The sequence below is a fragment of the Bombyx mori genome, chromosome 3 (assembly GCF_030269925.1).
Source record: "Bombyx mori chromosome 3, ASM3026992v2".
NCBI lineage: Eukaryota > Metazoa > Arthropoda > Insecta > Lepidoptera > Bombycidae > Bombyx > Bombyx mori.
In genome coordinates, this window is record NC_085109.1 from 14773099 (window position 1) to 14796526 (window position 23428).

Here is a 23428-nt window from a genome sequence, read left to right on the forward strand (position 1 = left end):
CGGTTGTGTGAACATATTCAAAAATTTACTACTTGATAGCTTCGTCACACTTCGCGCACGTAAAAAATTGGCACAATAGGTATAGATGGGTACGAATCCCCTAGCTTAAGATAACCTACGTGGCATATTACATTCATTAATTTTTAGGGCCTATTTACACGAAGGAATGTATTCCATTACCCCGGGAATACCATCGTCTTAGCTTTACAGTTTCGCAAATTATACAAATGCTCTAGATGAGTAGCAAAAAACTTCAATAATCAGATGGTCACCTCATTTGTATACTATTTAGTCATTTGTATTAAATTATTTACTTTCAGTTAGTTAATTAAGTACCCAACTGAATTAGTATTTGATGTTAAAATACGGTACTTAAAAACACATAAACTGTAATAAACATTTAATCGCCTATTTACGGGCCAATAAAATTTTTACTAAACAGGTTTTAGTTATCTAGTTAGTTTAAAGACTAATTAGTTACTTTCTATGTTTGATCACCTGTCGACATAAAAATATCTGCAGAGAATTTAGCCATTACATTATATTATTACATGCAGCTTAACATTGAATATAATATTTTTACTAACCTGCCACCTAGTGCTATTTGTTTGTACTAAATGTAACTCGGAACTTGGGTTTTCAATTTACGTCGAAATTTAGTTACGATATGTTTCAATAGATGGCAGTATTTTAAGCTCTGTTTAATGCTACTAAAGCTTTGTAAAAAATTGGCTCATCCTTCTCTTTCAAAACACCACGGACGTTGTTAGGTCTACTGTCCAACACACGATGAGCTCGTTCAAAAATTTTTTTAATGGAAATATAATTTATTGTCTATAACTCAGAGTGTGCGTTTGCTAAAGGAATATGGTTTGTTTTAGCACTGGGTGAGGTGAGGAGGTTATTGATAGCTCACACCAGTGTACTTAGCACGAGTTTTAACGGTCTCAATTGCGTAAACGTTATATGCAGTTGAATAAGCGCCCCTAGCGGCCAACGTAGGCAAACGTTCCAACTCCATACAAATTTGAGTTAACTTTTACGCTATCGAGAACGTTAAAAAATTCGAACTAAGCACACAGAATCGATAACAACAAATTCAGGGCAACTTGTTGTTGATAATCCACGGCAAACTGTCGGTTCATAGACAGCCTTAGTATATAGATTGTACATAAAACTATACTGATATAAAACTATTTAGAACTTCGATTGTCTCATGCTTTACTTTACAAAGCTATTCGTTCATTTTCAGCGACGAAATCTCCAAAAAGTACAATGTCACTATAAAGAAATATAATTAAAAACATCTACTTCAAACATAATTATTTATTCAATCTTTAACACGGCGACGTCAATTAAAATAGTTAGTTGGTAGTTAGGTCGACGACCACCCCTACTACGGGCGTGCGGATCGGGCTAACCTTCTTAGTATACGTCACGAAGTACAAGTGAGGACGGTTGGTAACGAGCTCCACGTCGAATTTGGAACATTTACTAGCTGAAACAAAAGATAGTGACCTTCACAGGGGAGTGCCTTCTGGCTAATGATTTGAGGTATCTGTATCCAGTACAGTACTTGTATCGAGTGTTGCGACTTTGCCGGTGTTCTGTGTACTTAGTGCGAGTTTTTTAACGTTCTCGATCACGTAAAAGTTAACTCAAATTTGAATGGAGTTGGAACGTTTGTCTATGTTTGCCGCTAGGGGCGCTGTTCCAACTCCATACAAATCGAGAGATCGAAAAGTTACTAAAAACTCGCACTAAGCATACATGTCCTGTACGCAGGCACTGATTTTTATAAAATATGTACCGATGCATATTCGCGAATCACTTCTGCAATGAGGGAATATCATCGTATAAGGATAATCAACCCGCGAAGTTCATGATTTGCATAGGTATTTACTGGATTTTTTTTGTTTTGGTTTTGGTTTGATTTTCATTACACAATGCTATTCCTTCACCGTGGAAGTCAATCGTGAGCATTTGTTAAGTACGCATTTCATTGGAAAAATTAGTATCTGACAGCGGGATTCGAACACCGATGCATCGCTACATACGAATGCACCGGGTGCTTTATCCTTTAGGCCACGATGACTTCTTAAAACGGACGGGCCTCGGTGGATTAGCCCTCACGGGTTGGTATCGCAGCCCCGCCTACTTCTGTCGCGGTGGGACAGTCGTCTTATCGTATTGTATCACTGAATAAGCACGTAAATGTGTACAGCTTCACCGGTATTGTTAGCTTTTTTATGTTATTTTATTGCCTTTGCTGGCAGACGATCGTACGGCCCACCTGAGGGTAAGCGGTTACCGTCACTCATGGACGTCAGCAACACCAGGGGCAGAGCCAAGCCGCTGCCTACCATTTAATACTTTCCGCAAGCCTTGTTTGAAAAGGACATGTCATAGCGCTTGGGAAACACCGTGGAGAAGACTTCATTCCAAAGCCGGATGGCTCGTGACAGAAAAGATCTTTGGAAACGTAATATCAATGAACGTAGCGGCTCTAGATAATATGGCTGAACTCTGCTCCGGTGGCGGGAAGTGTAATGGTAACAAGGAGATGAGACGATCATCTCATCAGCTGAACTACCTAATAGCGCGGAATTTTAAACAAGACCCTTAAGGACCCTGACGGATCTTTTAAAGTTAAATGAAACAATCTAGTGGTTTATTATGACTAAAGGATCACATTATACCACGTTTTGAACGATTATAAAATACATTATTGGTTTTAAAATGTTTGTTCGAAGTAACGCCCAGAGCATTCAGAAAACTTTGTAAATAACGGTGGTATTTCCGTAAATAAATTTAGTATCGTCCAAACTGAAACAGTCACCTGCTTAAATATTGTTAATTGCACGTTAAGATTCCGTAGGGCACCTCTCCGGTGGCAGAATGTGCCTCACTAGTGATTAGCAAGTTTTTTAAAGGTAAATTTCTCACCTTTGTATCCATTACTAAACCTTGATTTCAAGGAAACCTCGTGTAGAACCGAGGAGATGTATGTATTGTTGCAATTTTGACTTACACCCCGAAGCTGGAGACCTCCCTCTTGGAAAGCACCCTCCAAGTAATTTGACTGCAAGTAATGAAGTGATGTTTTAAAAAAAATCGTTTATCACATTGTAATAAAAAAAGTTTGCAATTAATGCGCAATGCTTGGGGGAGTTGCTGTCGAGGATGGAACGTGTGAGCCATGAGTTTGGATTGAGGATTAACCGCAGTAAGACCAAGGTGATGACTGTCGATCGCGCTAAAAATAACTCGCCGGACGTGACTCAAATAGTGGGCTGCGACGTGGTCCAGTCCTACATATACCTTGGGGCCTTAATCTCAAATAATGGCGGATGTGTGGACGAAATCAAAAGGCGTATGGCTGTCACGAGGTCGGCGATCGACGGGCTGAGGAAAGTATGGAGAAATAAAATATAGTGCACACGCAGAAGTCGCGAATCGCCTTCCACGACCCGTCGTCAGCATCAACGTTCGAGTTTCCTATTTTTGCGACGAGGTCATGGCGCCACCTCTCCCATGCAGGGGAGACGACGAGCGTATTCTCCGCCGTGTCCAAGTCGCAACAATAATGATGGCACTCTACCGTCGGCTCGGCTCCTATCCAGTGCAGCAACTCACCGAAGCAATTACTGACAAATGTAATAAAAAAACACTTGTCGTTACTTACCTCTCGGGCAGATTTTCCTAAATCAACCTTAGCGATTAAGTCTCTGTATAAGATCGATATTTTTGCACAAACTTCTTCTCCGCGTTCAAGAATTTCTCCAAAAGCTGTAGGACTACGTAATTTGTCCAATAATCCAAGAAGTCCATCTGGTTTGTTCGGAACAAGTATGAGATATGAACATAATCCACGTTCGCCAACCAGTTCATAGCTCTAGAACAATAATATTGTTATGTACTCATGACCTCATTCAGATTAGGAATCTATTATCTTTATTCTAGATGCGCAGAATATCGCACATACCACTTCATGTTAAGAGTCTATAGACATGACAGATAACAACGTGAGTCCCACCTACCTTCCCACCTGGTACCCATAGGTACCAGAAACTGAAATACATACATACATTCATTTACATATCATTATATACATATGTATATAGATAAAAAAGGATTCTGTGGTTTTATGAAACCACGGTAAAAGTGAAACATTTTTTCACATTATAGACATTTAACTCTGATAAACAACATTTACATTAAACACTGACAAAAACAAACAAAATAGCGTGGAGCGCCAGTGCTCCACTGACACACTCCACAAATGAGTAATAGTCTATACACTACACGGTCAGCTGCTGCGAACTATAGGCGCCGCCATATTGGCCTTGGCTGCTCTAACGAACGCCTTTCACTTTATCCCTACTCCGCGGCCGACCGTCACGCGACATGCAACACACAGGCGAAAAAGTTTGAGACGATGTAATAAAAGTTTCACTTTATTAAACACCCAATCTAAGACCAAGCAAACCTATTCATCACACGAGTGTTTGCTCAATGTGGAGATCGAACCCACGACCCTCGATGCAGCAATTACGAGCGCTAACTACTGCACCATCGAGTGTGTCAGCCAATTTAATTGCATAACATCGGCTCGCCCTTCGAACTGCAACGCCTGGCGGTTTAGGATTCGTAGATTCAGGGCCAGTTGGCCACTACTACCCCCGTTCAATTCATAATATTCCTTAAGAGCAGTAGGTAATTATACAAATTTATTCATTGTTCGCTGGCTGTAAATCAAGCAAATGGGAACACCGTAGATTAAAAAAAAGCCAATCTTGGAACGTTTTGGACATTTGTCTTTATAGGTACCTTTATAAACGAGACTGTTTTATTTCTGTTGGTCATAGTCAAGATAATTTATGATAAGTGTTTTATCAGGAAGGGTGATTTTCGAAGAGTTTTACTTGTCAGGTATCACAATTTTCATATTTACCTTGGCGTCAAAATCTTTTAGGTCGGCATATTTCACGATACCTTCCCCGGCGATTCCCGGGACGTTGGTCACCTTGCGGCCGGATTTGAATTTTATCGTTACGTTTTTCTTGAATATAAATTGATCGTCGTATATGATCTGTAATAAGATTCAATTTCCAACTTCAATAACATACATATCTACGCAGAACAGGTGAAAGTTTAAAAAATTCAGACACCAATTACTCACAGTCTGCTCGTAGGTGCTTACGAAATTGAGACCGGCTCCTTCCTTTATCATCTTACTAGAAATTAAACTCTTGAATCTTCCTGAGCCTTCCTCTTTTACCTATAAAGATATTTTTTTTAAATAATATAAATACATAGTAGTCCGATATAGTGACATAGAAATAATATAATTTGAATACAAAAATCATTGTTTCAATTTTTAACGACGATAGTCGAATCACGTCGGAGCTGAACCGACTAAAACTGCCTGTGGTTCAACAACCCGCAGCACTCATTAGGGCATTTTGGAGAAGGCGAAGCGTTTCGCACGAGGCGTGTTTCTCCTCGTCAACTACCTCCCTAACCTGGACGGTGAACCGTGGTGCCTAAGGCTCCCCGCGCACTAGGCTGCGGCAACGAAATATTTGAATAGCCAGTTATATAAGCCAATCGACGCCCATTTATTATCTTTTCGTTGAACGATTTGGGCATTATCTCGTAAAAAACGCAAATAAAAAAAAGACACTGGATTCATCCTCTTTTTATAGAACGGCACTTCAAATGCTTATTCTACAACTATTTTTTAAGATGTTCATACATATCCAGACCGGTTTTTTTTTAATACAAGAGATTGTACAAGCATGCTGTGTCATATAACTAATATTTGGCAAAACGAATATGCATTGGTTGCTACAGCAAGTGCGCGGGGACTGACAGCAGCCACATACATTCGCCAACACTAGCTCAGGCTGCGTACAGCCAATGGGCTGCCGTGCAACAGGCGCGTTGTATTGGCTGCCGCAGCCAAGAGATCCGGGCTGTCTAGTGCGCGGGGAGGCTAAGGCCAACGCGCATCGTGGTCGGCATGCTATCTGAAGCTAGCCTAGAAGATAGCGCCAAGTCTAACACGCGTAATACCCCGCTAAATCAGATTCAGCGCGAGTCGGTCATCCTTCACCCGAATACTATTTCGTATGCTCCAATATTATGTGGTTATGTTCATGGCTATTTCTCATCAACCTAAAATGCTACTATTATTCTGTGGAAATATAGGCAGTTTGAGCTAGCCTTTATGTATTTGGCCCAAACTGCCTATATACCTTTCTCAGAGCTGGTTTTGTTGTTTAGTAGATCCACTGTTTGGATGTTGTTATTCGGAACTTGTATGTATGTAAGATTACCTCGTAAATGTCGTTAGCGCCTTTCAAGTTTGACCGTATATCGTCTAATCTATGTTGTCTACCGTTACGTTCAGCTGAGCTGTGCCAACAGAACGTATCACTCCACCGTGGTCTAAATTTTCTATTTGAAGATGAATTATTAAATCTCAAACCTCATTATTAATCTCTTTAGCCGCTCCCACCGGGTCACTGTAGTCCACAAGCCTGGTCTTACCCCCGAAGGTCTTGTAGTAGGATTGAGTGAACGCCTTACAGAACTTGTTGTCCTTATCAGCGTAGACATTTAAATTCAGTGACGGCAAACCGATTAGGGGTTCGTCGAAAAATATCCTCCTTATTGTAGGAAAAAGCGCGAGAATCTAAAAAATAATTGTAACTTGATATATCGATCCTAAGACATACCTAATCAACATTAAATTAATTTTTAATAATTAAGAATACCTCTGCTTTGTCTTTCAAATTTAGGAACTTAAGTAGATGATCACACGTTGTCTCCTTGCAGAATAATGCGAGCTGTCCCGCGGCTACCAAAATAGGATATAGTGCAGACGTATAGATTTCACCAGGGTTTCTTTTTGCTCCTTGCTAAAAACAGATAAAACAAGTCAAATAGAATATAGCTATTAAGCTACTAAATAGCAGCCGGCCGTAAAATTCATGCCAAATCGCTACGTAGCTTATTAAGAGTAGACGGCAACATTGGATCTCTTAAAAATATTTGGAGCAAATAGTGGCAAAATTACTCTTGGAAACAGTGCGTATTACCATAAATTCGTGGCCAAACAGATTAAAAGCCTGTATAAAAGCCAAAGGTGGCCATTTCGAATAGAATATTTTGAGAAAATATTTGTATGTTTATTGAAGGTGTCATTTGACAATTGCGCCATTCACATCGAGTTATTAATTTACGGCTGCAGATGAGTTTGCACCAAATTTTGTAGTCATTTCGCGCAGATTACAAGGACCACTGTAATAATAACAGCACTCGATGAAGAATGGCTTACAATTTAAAATATTAAATATATATATTTAGGGGCCGGAACGATGTTTGGGTAAAATAAAGTACATACATATAGAAATTCTCCAGTTATTCGATTGTTGGCAGCATCTAAACGTTTCTTAGCTTCTAATAAGTCTGAAAGAGAAAGTGCGTTTTACTTATCTAAGGATACTTGGTGCTGTTGGACCTATTGATTATCGGTTTGAGCCTTATACTTGTAACACCATACCACCACTATTCAAAGTACAAATAAACAGCCTGGATACCCTGCTTAATGCGCAGTCGGAAAAAGTATCTTTGCTGAAGTTTTGGGAAGTCTCGGCTTTGGATGCACTGGTTTCTTTTGCGTGTCTGTTTCCGCAACTGTACCTAACATAGGAGACAATCCTAGTTTATAGATGCTTTTCCTAGAGGCATCGAAGTCGTCGTGGCCTAAAGGATAAGAGGGCCGGTGCATTCGTATGTAGCGATGCACCGGTGTTCGAATCCCGCAGGCGGGTACCAATTTTTCTAATGAAATACGTACTTAACAAATGCTCACGATTGACTTCCACGGTGAAGGAATAACATCGTGTAATAAAAATCAAATCCGCAAAATTATAATTTGCGTAATCACTGGTGGTAGGGCCTCTTGTGAGTCCGCACGGGTAGGTACCACCACCCCGCCTATTTCCGCCGTGAAGCAGTAATGCGTTTCGGTTCGAAGGGTGGGGTAGCCGTTGTAACTATACTGAGGCCTTAGAACTTATATCTCGAGGTGGGTGGCGCATTTACGTTGTAGATGTCTATGGGCTCCAGTAACCACTTAACACCAGGTGGGCTGTGAGCTCGTCCATCCATCAAAGCAATAAAAAAAAAAAAAAAAAAAATTGTACTCCTGACTACTACCTACAGACCTTTCCAATTCCACGGAAATAGATGGGAAAATTTGTGTGCTCAACTGGGAGAAGGGGAGTTTGCTGACAGCTGATATCATCTCGACGGCAAGCTGCTGGGCGGGCAAGGATTGGAATCGCGATGTCGGGCCCTTCTTACAGCTACACAATATATGGAGCCAACCTAAAGTAATTTTACAAAAACACATCCACAGGAAAGCAAATACACAAACGACTCACCTCTATTAGCTTCAACCAACATTAACGTCAGGACACAACAGAGCGCCAGGATCCGAAACATGGTTCGTGTGTTGTACAGTTGTAATGAAAGTAAATTTAGTAACTCGGATTTATACAGAAACAGTGTCTGTTTTATTGCCGTCCTTATCTTCATTTGTTTTGGGGTTAAATAAATAAATAAATAATAATAATAAATAAATATTTACTAACAGTCACGCCACATTAACTGGTCCCGTGATAAGTTCGTAAAGAACTTGTGTTACAGGTACCAGAGAACGAAAATAAATATAAGATTTTTATTATACACATACATATATTTAATATACATCCATAACCCTTGAAAAATACATTTATATTTATCATACAAATATCTTCCCTTGGCGGGATTCGAACCCGCGGCCCCCTTGTGTAGTGATCATGTCACTTACCACTACACCAGACGGCCATTGTAATGTTTGGTATGGTAAAATGTTTGGTACTTTAGCACCATATATTGCCATGTGCATTTTTATGCTTTGTCTTGTATTGAGTACGTAGGAAACAACCTCTTGAAGCTATGAACATAAATAATGTCTCATATGGTACTCCGCAGCCAATCGGTCGTGATCACGAAAACTGTAAAGTTTTCGGAGCATCGGAGATAATAAAATGAAATCAAAAACGCAAGTAAACCTGGAAGAACCGAATAAAATATATAATAACTGATTGTTCCACTACAGCTGTTGCACTATACCGCCCCAAGCAAAAGGTAATTTTATGTGTTTTAGACTCGTGGTAGGAAATGCACAGAATGAAGGAAGGTAAGAATAGTGGTCGACTAATGTCGAAGTCCAACTTCTTTCGGCAGTAATTATCAGTATTCACTGTATTGTGGTTTTTGTTTAGATTAGATTTTATAAAATGAACAAACAGTAAGGCTGTCCGCCACGAGGCTAGGAAAACCAGTCCAGAATGCCTATTTTTCCAGAGCTCGTGAGGTACCCAAATATCGAGCTTTTTTGTGTACCCAGTGCTTTTCAAATGCACCAAAACTGTTTTGTGGTCAATTTGCAGTTCTTCAGCTACGTCGTAACTACTGATATGCCGATCTTGCTCTACTTTATCAAAAATGGCATCCATTTTATCCATAATAGGGCGACCAGAGTGACGTGCATATTTGACGTCAAAATTTCCGGATTGAAAACGCTTAAACCAAATTTGTGCTAATCTCACAGACACTGCACTAGGTCCATAAATATCGCAAATTTTTTGTAGTAAAATTTTAAAATGTATCGAAGATCTTCATTAGATTCAGTCATTTTGACAGTACGAAAAATTAATAAAAACCACACACATTCCTAATTTGAATTTAGAATTATCTTCTTTAAAATTTAAACTTTTAATGATACTAAAACCAGCCAGATACAAATAGTATAGCCAAAGACATTTAATTACAAGTTCATACATACTATAATGCGAAAAGACATTTTGCCATCCTATTATTATACAATTCCAAACTTGGTGAGAAAGTTTTTTTTTTTAATTTTTATTACAGACCCAACGAGTTTTGTATGCCAAACAACGCAATAAATGAACACTAACGCACTTTTGTAATTGTTCTTGTAATGATACGAACACTTCATTACCTGTCTATTATTTATGTTATCGCTGGCTGCGATCGGAGAACAAGGATTCCACCAGCTGTCATTGCTCGGTAGACCGATGCTCTGAATATTTTAGAGATTGTATATTTTTTTCTATCAATTCTAGTACCCTCGAGAGGTTATATTAGATTTTCTGAGCGAGTAGATGAACCTGATGTTGAATCGGAGATGGACTTCGAATTCGCGTCCTGCCCTCAGCCCGGAACCTCGGATGGGTTCCAAACCGTCGCGCGCGGTGAAAAGCGTACCCGCGTCGTGGAGTCCCGGCGCTCCACAAAATCCGCGACTGCCTCCCGACCTCAGGTAGTCGTAACACGGAGTCGGACTCCGCTCGCCGCGTCCTAAGCCCGCGCCCGCACCTAAAATCGCTGCCCCGCCCTCGCTAATACTTCAAGAGAAGACAGCGTGGAATCGCGTATCCCAGGCCCTTCAGGCCAATAAATTAACTATTATGGGGATTCAGATTAAGGTCGCAACGCCGGGCGACCATAGGGCCCTCTCTGCATACCTTCGAAAGGAGAACATAGGTTACCATACCTATGCTCTTCAGGAGGACCGCAAACCCCGCGTAGTAATACGCGGAGTATAATACGCGAAGTACCCAAGGAACTAGAAATAGACTACGTCAAGGAGGATCTGATCACTCAGTCACTTTTTTTTTTTTTTTTTCGGGTAGAGGGCCGAACCTCCTACGAGGTCCCCGCGCAAAAGGGGCGCGCGGGGTATGTGAGACTCAACGGTCTGCATGGTGTTGTGAGCAGACCGCGGGCCCAAGGATTTTAGGACCCACCCACTAAACGACTCCCCTGCACTCTTACACCCGACGTCCGATCCCCTCCGAGGTCAGAACCCGGTTGAGGTAGGGGGGCTACCGCGGTCAACACTAAAACCAGACGGCGCGGCTCACCCCAAGGACGCCCAGCCGACGGAGCCTTCGAGGCGAATCGAAGGCTCTGAAACGTCGGCCGTCTCGGTACGGCAGCCCGTCGGGCCGCCCAGACGGTGCCGCTGGTGTCCCGGAATACCCCGCTGGACCAGAACCAGCCTGCCGGGTCGGGACGCGATACACCGTCGACCGGTCGCTCTATTCACTCCATGGCAGCGCGCTAGAGTGCTGGTAGCGCGCCGCGCGGCCTCACCCCCTCAGGTCGCCCCTTGACCTTCACCGGGGGGAGGCCGCTACCTACAGGGGCCGGGACGTACGGGCGTATTCCCGCCTCCGGCCCCCGGCTCGACGGCGACGGATCGGTGCGGAAAGGGAAGAGCTCTCCCTCTCTCGCTCCGCCGCCTCCTTCTGCGAGATGGTGGACTCGCAGAAGTCGAGCATCGCCTTCCAGGACGCGTCGCTGCCGAGCATCGTAGCCACGACGCGCGGCAGCGAGAGGTCCTCTCCTATGACCGCGACGAGGGCGGCGCGTTGCTCATCGAAACCAGAGCAACGCGCCAATGTATGTTCCGCTGTGTCTTCTTCGTCGCGATCCGCGCAGTGGTGGCACTGCGCCGTCGGTTCCCTTCCGGCTATCTTGAAGAGGTACCGGCCAAAACACCCATGGCCGGTCAACATCTGCGTCAGCCGGAAGGTGAGGCATCCGCGGTCGCGGCCCACCCAGTCGGTTAGTGTGCACCTGATGCACAGTGGGCGGGGCAAACAGTCCTATAATATGATTCTAGTAGCGCTAGAACCCACCCCGGAGGCCAAAAAGAAGATCGCATCTCTCTCGACAATATGCGGCCTATCCGGGGTCTCCATCAAAACCCCCCATAAACGTGGCACTCCTGGGCAGTGCTACAGATGCCAGCTCTATGGCCACTCGGCGCGTAATTGCCACGCGCGTTCCTGCTGCGTGAAGTGTCTCGGCGATGCCGCAACAACAGATTGCTCGCGAGCTAGGGAAACCGCGACCGAACCCCCAAGCTGTGGCCTATGCCTTAAGCAAGGGCACCCCGCAAACTACCGCGGATATCCTAGGGCTCCGCGAAAACGTCCGAACTACCCAGCCCCCCAACCGTCGGCCCAAAGACTTTGGCGCCTTTAGTGCCGAAACCCGCCTTCGTGCTGGCTGCGGTTCCCACCGTCTCAGCGTGGAAAAAACCGCTGCCGTATACCAAGGCGGGAACGCAAACCGGACCCTAGCCCCCGCTCGCGTCACGACCCGCGCCCCAGCCCCTACTCGCACCTCGCCCCGCGCCCGCGTTCCGCCCCCGCAACCCTCAGCCGTCAACGACTTCGCGCTCGTGCGCGACTTCGTCACCGCGGACCGTCTGCGATCGTTCGCAGACGCTATACGTAGGTCGGTAGCCCTCGAGCAGCGGCTTGCGGCCGCGTTCGACCACATGGACGTTTACGAGTCCGTGTCCCGTACGTTATAAATCTTTACCGGTAATCAATGGTGCGAAACGGTAGAGTAAAACCATATTCCCTTACGTTAACATTCTATAATGCTAACGGACTCGGGCGGCAATGCGATCAAATTTACGAATTCCTTCGCGACAATATTGTAGATATTCTGTTAGTGCAGGAGACTTGCCTGAAGCCCTCGCGTCGTGACCCGAAAGTCGCGAATTACGTCATGGTTAGGAATGACAGACTCACCGCCTTCAAAGGTGGGACTGCCATTTACTATAGGCGGGCCCTGCACTGTGTCTCTCTCGATACTCCCTCGCTCTTACATATCGAGGCGTCAGTTTGCCGTATCTCGCTGACGGGACACCAGCCGATCCGCATCGCATCTGTTATATATTTTATTATACGTTTATAGACGACCTCACCTTTGAAGTAGTCGGTCCCCCAACTCCAACATGTTATCCGTATAACATCGCGCTCCGTCCGAGCACTATAGACCTGGCATTGCTTAGGAACGTAACTCTGCGCTTGCGTTCCATCGAAGCAATGTCAGAGCTCGACTCAGACCACCGACCTGTCATTATGCAGCTCGGTCGCCCCCACAACCCAGTCACAGTTACGAGGACCATGGTGGATTGGAATAAGCTGAGCACCAACTTAGCCGAAGCCGCTCCACCAATCCTCCCTTATGGCCCGGATTCGAATCTATCCCCCGAGGACACCGTCGAATCCATAAGCATCATTACCGATCACATATCTTCCGCGATCATAAGATCTTCCAAAGAAATCGATGTGGACGATAGCTTCCACTGCATCAGACTGTCCCCCGAACTTAGGAATCTCTTAAGAGTTAGGAACGCGGCAATCCGGGCCTACGATCGACTTCACACGCATTCAAATCGGATTCGGATACGTCGTCTACAACGGGATGTCAAATCCCGCCTAAGCGACGCCCGAAACGAGTTGTGCATAGATTAACAGATTGCTAACCTGGAGCGTATCTAATAACACACACGTATTTTTTCTTAGTGTTTGATCGTATTTCGATAGACCACGCGTAGACCGTGCATTTAAAACTACTACTAAGTACACATTTAGATAATTGTTTAAGGACCGGGAACTCTAAATATATCCCCAATTATAAGAAATTAGCTGAAAACATGGACACCCAAGTTTCACACTGAATTATATGGATCATTATGTATGACACCAACATAATAAAGTTATAAAAAAATCTGTTTTTTGGAGTTTACTCCTTTAGAATCGATTTACATATATAGGCCCGGGGTATGAAAATTATGGGGACCAAAATCGTACTAGCATGTCACACGAAATGCGTTATGCGCCTGATTGCGCATGTCACACGAAATGCGTTATCGCAGGTGACGCCGGGCTGCTGCGCCGGCAGTCCGCCACAAAGCCTCGTACTGATCGCGCGTTTCTCTCATTATTGTATTTTCATATATTTGTTAGTCGTTTGTTTTGTGTCTCGTTAATTTGTTAATAATCTGTAGTGTATCGTGTTGTCGTAATATAGAACTATTTCTCGTATTGTTTCGTTTAATTTTTTATATCCAGTAAACTCCAGTCGTGCGTCGGAGCGGACACACACACTTTTTTTTTTAATGCCTATTGATACCTGTTGATTATCTGTCAAATATTTTTGGAGTTTACTCCTTTAGAATCGATTTACATATATAGGCCCGGGGTATGAAAATTATGGGGACCAAAATCGTACTAGCATGTCACACGAAATGCGTTATGCGCCTGATTGCGCATGTCACACGAAATGCGTTATCGCAGGTGACGCCGGGCTGCTGCGCCGGCAGTCCGCCACAAAGCCTCGTACTGATCGCGCGTTTCTCTCATTATTGTATTTTCATATATTTGTTAGTCGTTTGTTTTGTGTCTCGTTAATTTGTTAATAATCTGTAGTGTATCGTGTTGTCGTAATATAGAACTATTTCTCGTATTGTTTCGTTTAATTTTTTATATCCAGTAAACTCCAGTCGTGCGTCGGAGCGGACACACACACTTTTTTTTTTTATATTTCATACCTCATTTGTATTCTATTTACTCATTTGTATTAAATTATTTACTTTCAGTTAGTTAATTAAGTACCCAACTGAATTAGTATTTAATGTTAAAATACGGTACCTAGGTACTTAAAAACACAAAAACTGTAAATATTTAATCGCCTATTTACGGGCCAATAAAGTTTTTACTAAACAGGTTTTAGTTATCTAGTTAATTTAAAGACTAATTAGTTACTTTCTATGTTTGATCACCGGTCGACATAAAGATATCTGCAGAGAATTACGCCATTACATTATATTATTACATGCAGCTTAACAACGAATATAATATATTTACTAACCTGCCATCTAGCAGTATTTATTAGCACTAAAATGTCACCCGGAACTTAGGTTTCAAGTTAAGTTGCAATTTAGTTATGATATGCTTCGATAGATGGCAGTATTTTAATCTCTTTTAAATGGTACTAAAGCTTTGTAAAAAATTGGCTCATCCTTCTCTTTCAAGACACCACGCACGTTGTTAGGTCTACCATCCAACACACGGTGAATTCGTTCAAAAAAATTTTTAATGGAAATGTAATTTATTGTTTATAACTCAGAGTGTGCGTTTGCCAAAGGAATATGTCTTGTTTTAGCACTGGGTGAGGTGAGGAGATTATTGATAGATCATATCAGTGTGCTTAGCACGAGTTTTTAACGGTCTCAATTGCGTACAAGTCAACTCAAAGTAGTATTATGCAGTTGAATAAGCGCCCCTAGCGGCAAACGTAGGCAAACGTTCCAACTCCATACAAATTTGAGTTAACTTTTACGTTATCGAGAACGTTAAAAAATTCGAAGAACACAGAATCGATAACAACAAATTCTTGTTGCAGCTTGTTGTGGAGAACCCAAGCCAAATTGTCGGTTCATAGACAGTCTTACTAGGTAGTTGTCGTCAGCAAAATAAGAATTATTAAAAAAGCTATCTATCTAACAGACGCTTCGGACAGTCGCATGACCGACAAATTTCGACCTTTACTTTACAAAGCTATTCATCCACGAAATCATCAAAAAGTACAATGTCACTGTAAAGAAATATAAATAAGTAATTAAAAACTTCTAGTTCACATTCAACTATTTATTAAATCTTTATTAGACGTTAAATATAATAGGTAGTTAGTTGCTAGTTACGTCGACAACTACGCCTATTATGGGAGTGCGGCTCGGGCTAACCTTCTTAGTATACGTCACGAAGTACAAGTGAGGACGGTTGGTAACGAGCTCCACGTCGAATTTAGAACATTTACTAGCTGAAACAAAAGAGAGTAGCCATCACAAGTGCAGGGGAATATCTTCTGAGTGCTAAGTGCGAGTTTTTTAACGTTCTCGATAGCGTAAAAGTCAACCCAATTTTGTATGCAGTTGGAACAGCGCCCCTAGCGGAAACGTAAGCAAACGTTCCAACTCTATACAAATGTGTGCTTACTTTTACGATATCGAGAACTTTAAAAAACTCGCACTACGCACACTGACCAATGATTTTAGGTATCCCTGTCCAGTGTGCGCCCCTAGCGGCAAACGTAGGCAAACGTTCCAACTGCATACAAATTTGAGTTAACTTTTACGCTATCGAGAACGTTAAAAACATTCGCACTAAGTAAACTGTACGCAGGACTTCTTATTTATTCGTAGGTACGCAGGCACTGATTTTTGGAACGGAGTTCCTTATGGGTCGATGCGGAGGGGTTCCCTGACCGGGGAAAACGTCCGTAACGTAAGACTTTTATTAGTAATGTGTACGACTTAGCTTTGTAATAACGTACAAATTGGTAATGCACACAGTGGACGACTTAACTTTGTAATAACGTACAAAAAAAAAAAAATGTGTGCGTGTACTAGTGTACACACGTAAGAAGTGAAACTTGTTTATGGCCTTATTTTTCGAAAAATGATCTACATGCAACTTTCTAGAAATTGGTTAAATAAAGTTAAATTAGATAAAGTTTAAACAAAAGGATTTTATTATCATAGACATGAATACAAAAAAGTTAAATTAGATAAAGTTTAAACAAAAGGATTTTATTATCATAGACATGAATACAAAACAGATGGCGCGTAACGGAAAAAAGTGACGCGTAACCGAAAAATGTGACGGTAAATTTTTTTCCAACGCCGATAAGGAAGTTTCACTTCAATAACATATTAAGCTATTGCATAGCTTCTATCGCGGGCCTTGAGCGCAGCGACCGAATCAAGACATTCCGTAACGAAAATAACCTGACACCCCCACTACGCCTACTATGTAGCTCGCGTTCAACACATTCCACATTGCGCTTATGTAGTAGTGTTTGTGAATAAGCGCGCGGCGTGACGTCGCACTGCCGCATACACATTATGAAAAGCCTGCCCATCTCTCCCTCGCGCGGTCTAGGTTATGAGTGTGAAGGGGACAGTTAATCTTTTGCTTTTGTTAATGTTTATAAATATAGCGTGGTCTTATTTTATTGTTGTTTTAATATTAAATTATTATTGTCGATTTATAATTGCATAAGTTGATAAAAAATGCTATGCAATAGCTTTACCGCGGCAGTCTCAGAGTGCCACAGGTGTTTTTTTTTATCGTGAGTAGTAACGTAATTTTCTCACCTTTGTATCCATTACCAAATCCTAATTTCAAGGAAACTTCGTGTAGAACTGACGAGATGTACGTTTTGTTGCACTTTTGACTTACACCTCGGAGCTGAAGACCTCCCTCTTGGAAAGCACCCTCCAAGTAATTTGACTGCAAGTAATGAACTTTCCTTAGACCAAGATGCGTTTTACTAGTGATGTTTTAAAAAAAATCGCTTATCACACTGTAATAAAAAAGTCCTTTAGCTATAGGCAGCAGATTAGATCACCGTTACGATGGATCGACCAAATAAAGGCAGGTCTAAACGGTCCTGTTAACGAGTGGTGGTAGATCTTCTTCTGAGTTCGAACGAGTAGGTACCACCATCCCGCCTATTTCTACCGTGAAGCAGCAATGTGTTTCGATTTGAAGGGTGTGGTAGCCGTTGTAACTATACTTAGACCGTAGAACTATATCTCAAGGTGGGTGGCGCATTTGCGTTGTAGATGCCTATGGGCTCCAGTGACCATGTAACACGAGGTGGGCTGTGAGCTCGTCCGCACATCTAAGCAATAAAAAAATAATAATAAAAGTGCACCACCTCCGAACTGATAACCACGACCACTCTGCCAAGGGTTCAAACTACTAACGACTGAGAAGTTGTAAGCAACGGCCTTGCTGAGCCCTTGGCATTGCTGACGTTACTGATCAGCGTTGACTACTTACCATAAGGTGTGCTGCATGCTCATTGACTAATAAATGTAATAAAAAAACACTTGTCCTTACGTACCTCTCGGGCAGACTTCCCTAAATCGATCTTAGCAATAAAGTCCCTGTATAAGATCGATATTTTCGCACAAACTTCTTCTCCGCGTTCAAGAATATCTCCAAAAGCTGTAGGACTACGTAATTTATCCAATAATCCGAGAAGTCCATCAGGTTTGTTCGGAACAACTATGAGATACGAGTTTACTTCACCTTCGCCGACCAGTTCATAGCTCTAGAACAAATAATGTTATGTAATCACAGACTTATTAACGGTAGGCAGCGGCTTGGTTATGCCCCTGGCATTGCTGACGTCCATGGGCGACGGTGGTCACTGACCATCATGTGGGCCGTATGCTCGTCTGTAAGGGCAATAAAAAAGACTTATCCAAATTAGGAATCTATTGTCATTGCTCTAGATAGGCAGAATATCGCACACACCAATTCAGGTAAAGATTCCATAGAGAGATAACAACGTGAATCCTGCCTTCCTTCCCATCCTGGGATCTGAAGTCGAAGGCTTCGGCGTGGCGGTTTCGTGAGAGATTCACAGAGTAACCACTAACTGCCACCTGAGTTCACAATGCTCCTTACGATAAATAATTATACAAATTTATTCATTGTTCCCCGCCTGTATCAATCAAGCAAGAGATCTAAACATTGTAGATTTAAAAAAATCAAGTATTTTTAGGTTATTCTGTTTTAGGCATTTTATTATAGGTACCATAAAGGCTAGGACTTCTAGACTTGCTTCTAGGCTTACTTAATTACTTACTTAGCTTACCTTATAGGCTCTTTATTTATATTTATTTATCAAATTGGTATTTTAATGTAAATTGTTTATTCTTATTTATGTGTAAAGAAGCAAAATTATTACTACGTTACATTGTGTATTTGCATGTATATGTATTTGTGTGTGTATGTGTATACATATACATATATTTCAATTGATTGGTACATCGCGTGTAATTAGTTCCCGAACGATTCTTTTCCACCTGATGGTTGCCTGGAAGAGATCGCTCTTAGCGATAAGACCTCCAATTGTAGTTTTTTTTTTGTATTTATTGTTTCGCATTGTTTCTTTTGTTGATGTACAGGGTGGGCCATAAAGTTGAGCGGATTATAAAAAATCATATAAAAAAAACTACAAAGCTCAGGAAAGAAAAAATATAATTATAATAAAGATTACAAATGGGAATTTTATTTTTTAAAAATAACATCGCTGAGATGTGTGCTATCTACACGTACACACTCTTCCAATCTAGCCCTCAAATTCGTGAAAACTCGCTGGCACATCGCTCGTGGGATATCGGATGTACAATAAAGAATACTCTCTGTCTCTCTCCCTATTTATGTGATCAAGACACTCACAAACCAACTGCAAGTGTTTGTAAATAAGCGCATAAGGTCGATACTTCGCATATTCTGGCCAGTCACTATCTCTCATAAAAGACTTCTGGACTAAATGTGACCAAACCCCATCGCGCAAGACAATGCCCATCGGAAATCGCGTTGGATAGGACACACTCTACGGCGTAGCGGAATCAATGCAAGATCAATCGCGTTTGAGTGGCAACCGTTTGGCAGGAGAAGACTTGGTCGCTCTGTATACCTATACTTAGCGAAGCACCGTGGAGAGCCAGATGAAGACTGCCGACGTAATCTGGAGTTATGTTAAGGGGCAAGCGCAGGGCAGGGTCAAACGGAGACAACTTGCGGGGACCATATGTACCAACGAGGTACCTTAGGACTAAAACAACAACAACAGCAATACTCATTGTCGTCGTCGTGGCCTAAAGGATAAGACGTCCGGTGCATTCGTGTCGAGCGATGCACTGGTGCTTCAAATCCCGCAAGCGGGTACCAATTTTTCCAATGAAATACGTACTCAACAAATGTTCACGATTGACTTCCACGGTTAAGGAATAACATCGTGTAATAAAAATCAAACCCGCAAAATTATAATTTGCGTAATTACTGGTGGTAGGACCTCTCACGAGTCCGCGCGTGTAAGTACCACCGCCCTGCCTATTTCTGCCGTGAAGCAGTAATGCGTTCCGGTTTGAAGGGCGGAGCAGCCCTTGTACCTATACTGAGACCTTAGAACTTATATCTCAAGGTGGGTGGCGCATTTACGTTGTAGATGTCTATGGGCTCCAGTAACCATTTAACACCATGTGCGCTGTGAGCTCGTCCACCGAACTAGGAAATAAAAATATAACAAAAAAACATGATAATATGTGACGTGATTTTATCAGGATGAGTGTCTTGCGAAGAGTTTTACTTGTCATGTATCTCAATTTCCATATTTACCTTGGCGTCAAAATCTTTTAGGTCGGCATATTTCACGATACCTTCCCCGGCGATGCCCGGGACGTTGGTCACCTTGCGGCCGGATTTGAATTTTATCGTTACGTTTTTCTTGAATATAAATTGATCGTCGTATATAACCTGTAATAAGGTTCAATTTCCAACTTCAATAACATATATATCTGTGCAGAGCAGGTGAAGGCTTAGAAAATGTAGACACCAATTATTATTACTCACAGTCTGCTCGTAGGTGCTTACAAAATTGAGACCGGCTCCTTCCTTTATCATCTTACTAGAAATTAAGCTCTTGAAGTTTCCTGAGCCTTCCTCTTTTACCTATTAAGAATTTGATTTTGTTAAATAAACGAAATAATAATATGTACATAGTAGACCGATATAGTGACATAAAAATAATATAATTTTAATACAAAAATATTTATTTCAATTTTTAAGGGGATCCAAGAAAAAATGTTGATCTTCAAACTAGAAGACTATTCCGAATATCACTATTTTTAGTTTCTGGAGACAATCGCCGCGCTCACGTTGGCGACTGTCGTCGGATCATGTCTCAACAACCCGCAGACACTCATCTCACACACATTCGAACCGACCATTTAGGGCAGGGGTTCCTAAACTTGTTTTGTCTACTCCCCACTTTGAGAATAAATTATTTTTCAGCGCCCCCATTTTTTCATCTACTTAAAAACCACTATAGCGAGAGGTCAGTCGATCTCTAGCTCCTAGACAAAATTACAAATCACCTCTCAAGCCTCTACACAACGCCCCCATTTTTTTCTGGGTCTCTTATCGCCCCCTTTAGGCCTGCAGCGCCCACAAGGGGGCGTTATCGCCCACTTTGGGAAAAGCTGATTTAGGGGAAGGCGAAGCGTTTCGCGCTGGGCGTGTTTATCCTCGCCACCTACCTCCATCATCTGGACGTTGAGCGTTTCACCGATGACCACTTGGCATCGTGGTCGGCATACTATTTGAAGTCATCCTAGAAGACGACGCCAAGTCTAACGCGCGGAATACCTCACTGAATCAGATTTCGTGTGAGTCCGTCACCCGAGCACTACTTCGCATGTTCCAATATTAACAGAACGAGCCGCTCCACTAGCGCCTTCAAGCTTTATTTGAAGTAAAATGATTCAAATCACAGACCTCATTATTAATCTCCTTAGCCGCTCCCACCGGGTCACTGTAGTCCACAAGCCTGGTCTTACCCTCGAAGGTCTTGTAGTAGGATTGAGTGAACGCCTTACAGAACTTGTTGTCCTCATCAGCGTAGACATTTAAATTCAGTGACGGCGAACCGATTAGACTTTCATCGAATAATGTCTTCCTTAGTATAGGAAAAAGCACGAGAATCTGAAATATAGTAACTTGTAAAACCCATCCTAAGAGACGAGAAATAAATAAATAAAAATATTTCATAATTAATAATTTGTAGTGGTTATTATACTGTACTGGTAATGGTATTGATAATTTGTAATTTGTAATTTAATAATTTGTACTGGTGATAGGACCTCTTATGAGTCCGCGCGGGTAGGTAGCACCACCCTGCCTATTTCTGCCGTGAAGCAATAATGCGTTTCGGTTTAAAGGGTGGGGCAGCCGTTGTAACTATACTGAGATTTTATGCATTTACGTTGTAGATGTCTATGGGCTCCAGTAAATACTTAACACCATGTGGGCTGTGAGCTCGTCTACCCATCTAAGCAATAAGTAAAAAAATAATTAAAAATAAGAATTTAATAATTAAGAATACCTCTGCTTTATATTTTAAATTTAGGAAGTTCAATAGCTGATCACACGTTTTCTCTCTGCAGAACAACGCAAGCTGTCCTGCGGCTGCCAAAATAGGTAATAGTGCAGACGTATAGATTTCACCAGGGTTTCTTTTGGCACCTTGCTAAAAAACAGATAAAACACGTCAAACAGAATACATTTTTTAAGCCACTAAAATTTTGGCCGTAAAATTCATGCCAAATTGCCCTGTAGCATAGCATATAGAAACTCAGCGAGCTGATGCATGGGTTAGGTTGCATGTCCAAATCTTTGTCGAGTTCGACGAGTACACTTACCAGGGTCCCTAAGCCTGCTCCTAGTGTTAGAGTTGAAGGCGCCTAATGCAAAGGTAATTGGATCTGATGATTCCGAAAGGACGTGAGATTTTGTAACAATAAGAGCACTCAATCAATCTTCAATGAAGAATGGCTTACCATATACAATATTAAATAGATAGCTTTGGTGACCGGAATAATGTTTAGTAAAACAACTACTTACATATAGAAATTCTCCGATTATTCGACTGTTGGCAGCATCTAAACGTTTTTTAGCTTCTAATAAGTCTGAAAGAAAAAGCGCGTTTTACTTATCTAAGGATAGTTGGTGCTGTTGGACCTATTGATTATCGGTTTGAGCCTTATACTTGTAACACCATACCGCCACTATTCAAAGTACAAATAAACAGCCTGGGTACCCTACTTAATGCGCAATCGGAAAAGGTATCTTTGCTGAAGTTTTGAAAAGTCTCGGCTTTGGATGCACTAGTTTCTTTTGCGTGTATCTGTTTCCGCAACTGGACCTGACATAGGAGACAATCCTAGTTTATAGATGCATTTTATAAAGTCATTCTTGGTACTCCACTACCACCTACGGACCTTTCGACTTCCACGAGAATAAGTGGGAAAATTCGAACACTCAACGAAGGGGAGTTTGCCAACAGCCGCTATTATCTCGGAAGCAAGCTGCTTCGCGACTGCATCGTCTAAGGGATTGGGGGATGAGGGAATCGCGATGTCGGGCCCTCATTGCTGTTACCACGGAATAGATAAATGCTGTTACACACTATACCGAGCCGGCCTAAAGAAATTTTACAAAAACACATCCACAGGAAAGCAAATATGTACACAAACGACTCACCTCTATTAGCTTCAACCAACATTAACGTCAGGACACAACAGAGCGTCAGGATCCGAAACATGGTTCGTGTGTTGTACAGTTGTAATGAAAGTAAATTCAGTAACTCGGATTTATACAGAAACAGTGTCTGTTTTATTGCCGTCCTTATCTTCATTTGTTTTGGGGTTAAATGTTTGATACTTTAGCACCATATATTGCCATGTGCATTTTTATGCTTTGTCTTGTATTGAGTACGTAGGAAACAAAGTCTTGAAGCTATCAACATAAAAAATGTCTCATATGGTACTCCGTGCGAATCGGTCGTGATCACGAAAACTGTAAAGCCTTTGGAACGTCAAAGATAATAAAATTAAATC

The 23428-nt window shown here is 42.0% G+C and overlaps 2 protein-coding genes across 2 annotated transcripts in view; one reads left to right on the forward strand and one right to left on the reverse strand.

Moving 5' to 3' along the window:
* Window positions 1-23428, forward strand: part of LOC101738846 (uncharacterized) — a 474148-nt gene that overhangs the window by 341896 nt on the left and 108824 nt on the right. The gene's annotated exons all lie outside the window — the stretch shown is intronic.
* On the reverse strand, window positions 1315-23141 carry serpin-15 (serine protease inhibitor 15). Its single transcript, NM_001146235.1, is given in 9 exon segments — window positions 1315-1498; window positions 2947-3082; window positions 3686-3895; window positions 4955-5092; window positions 5183-5281; window positions 6494-6700; window positions 6783-6926; window positions 7412-7476; window positions 23073-23141. Coding segments are annotated over 9 exon segments (1194 nt in total). The 5' UTR covers window positions 23134-23141; the 3' UTR covers window positions 1315-1364.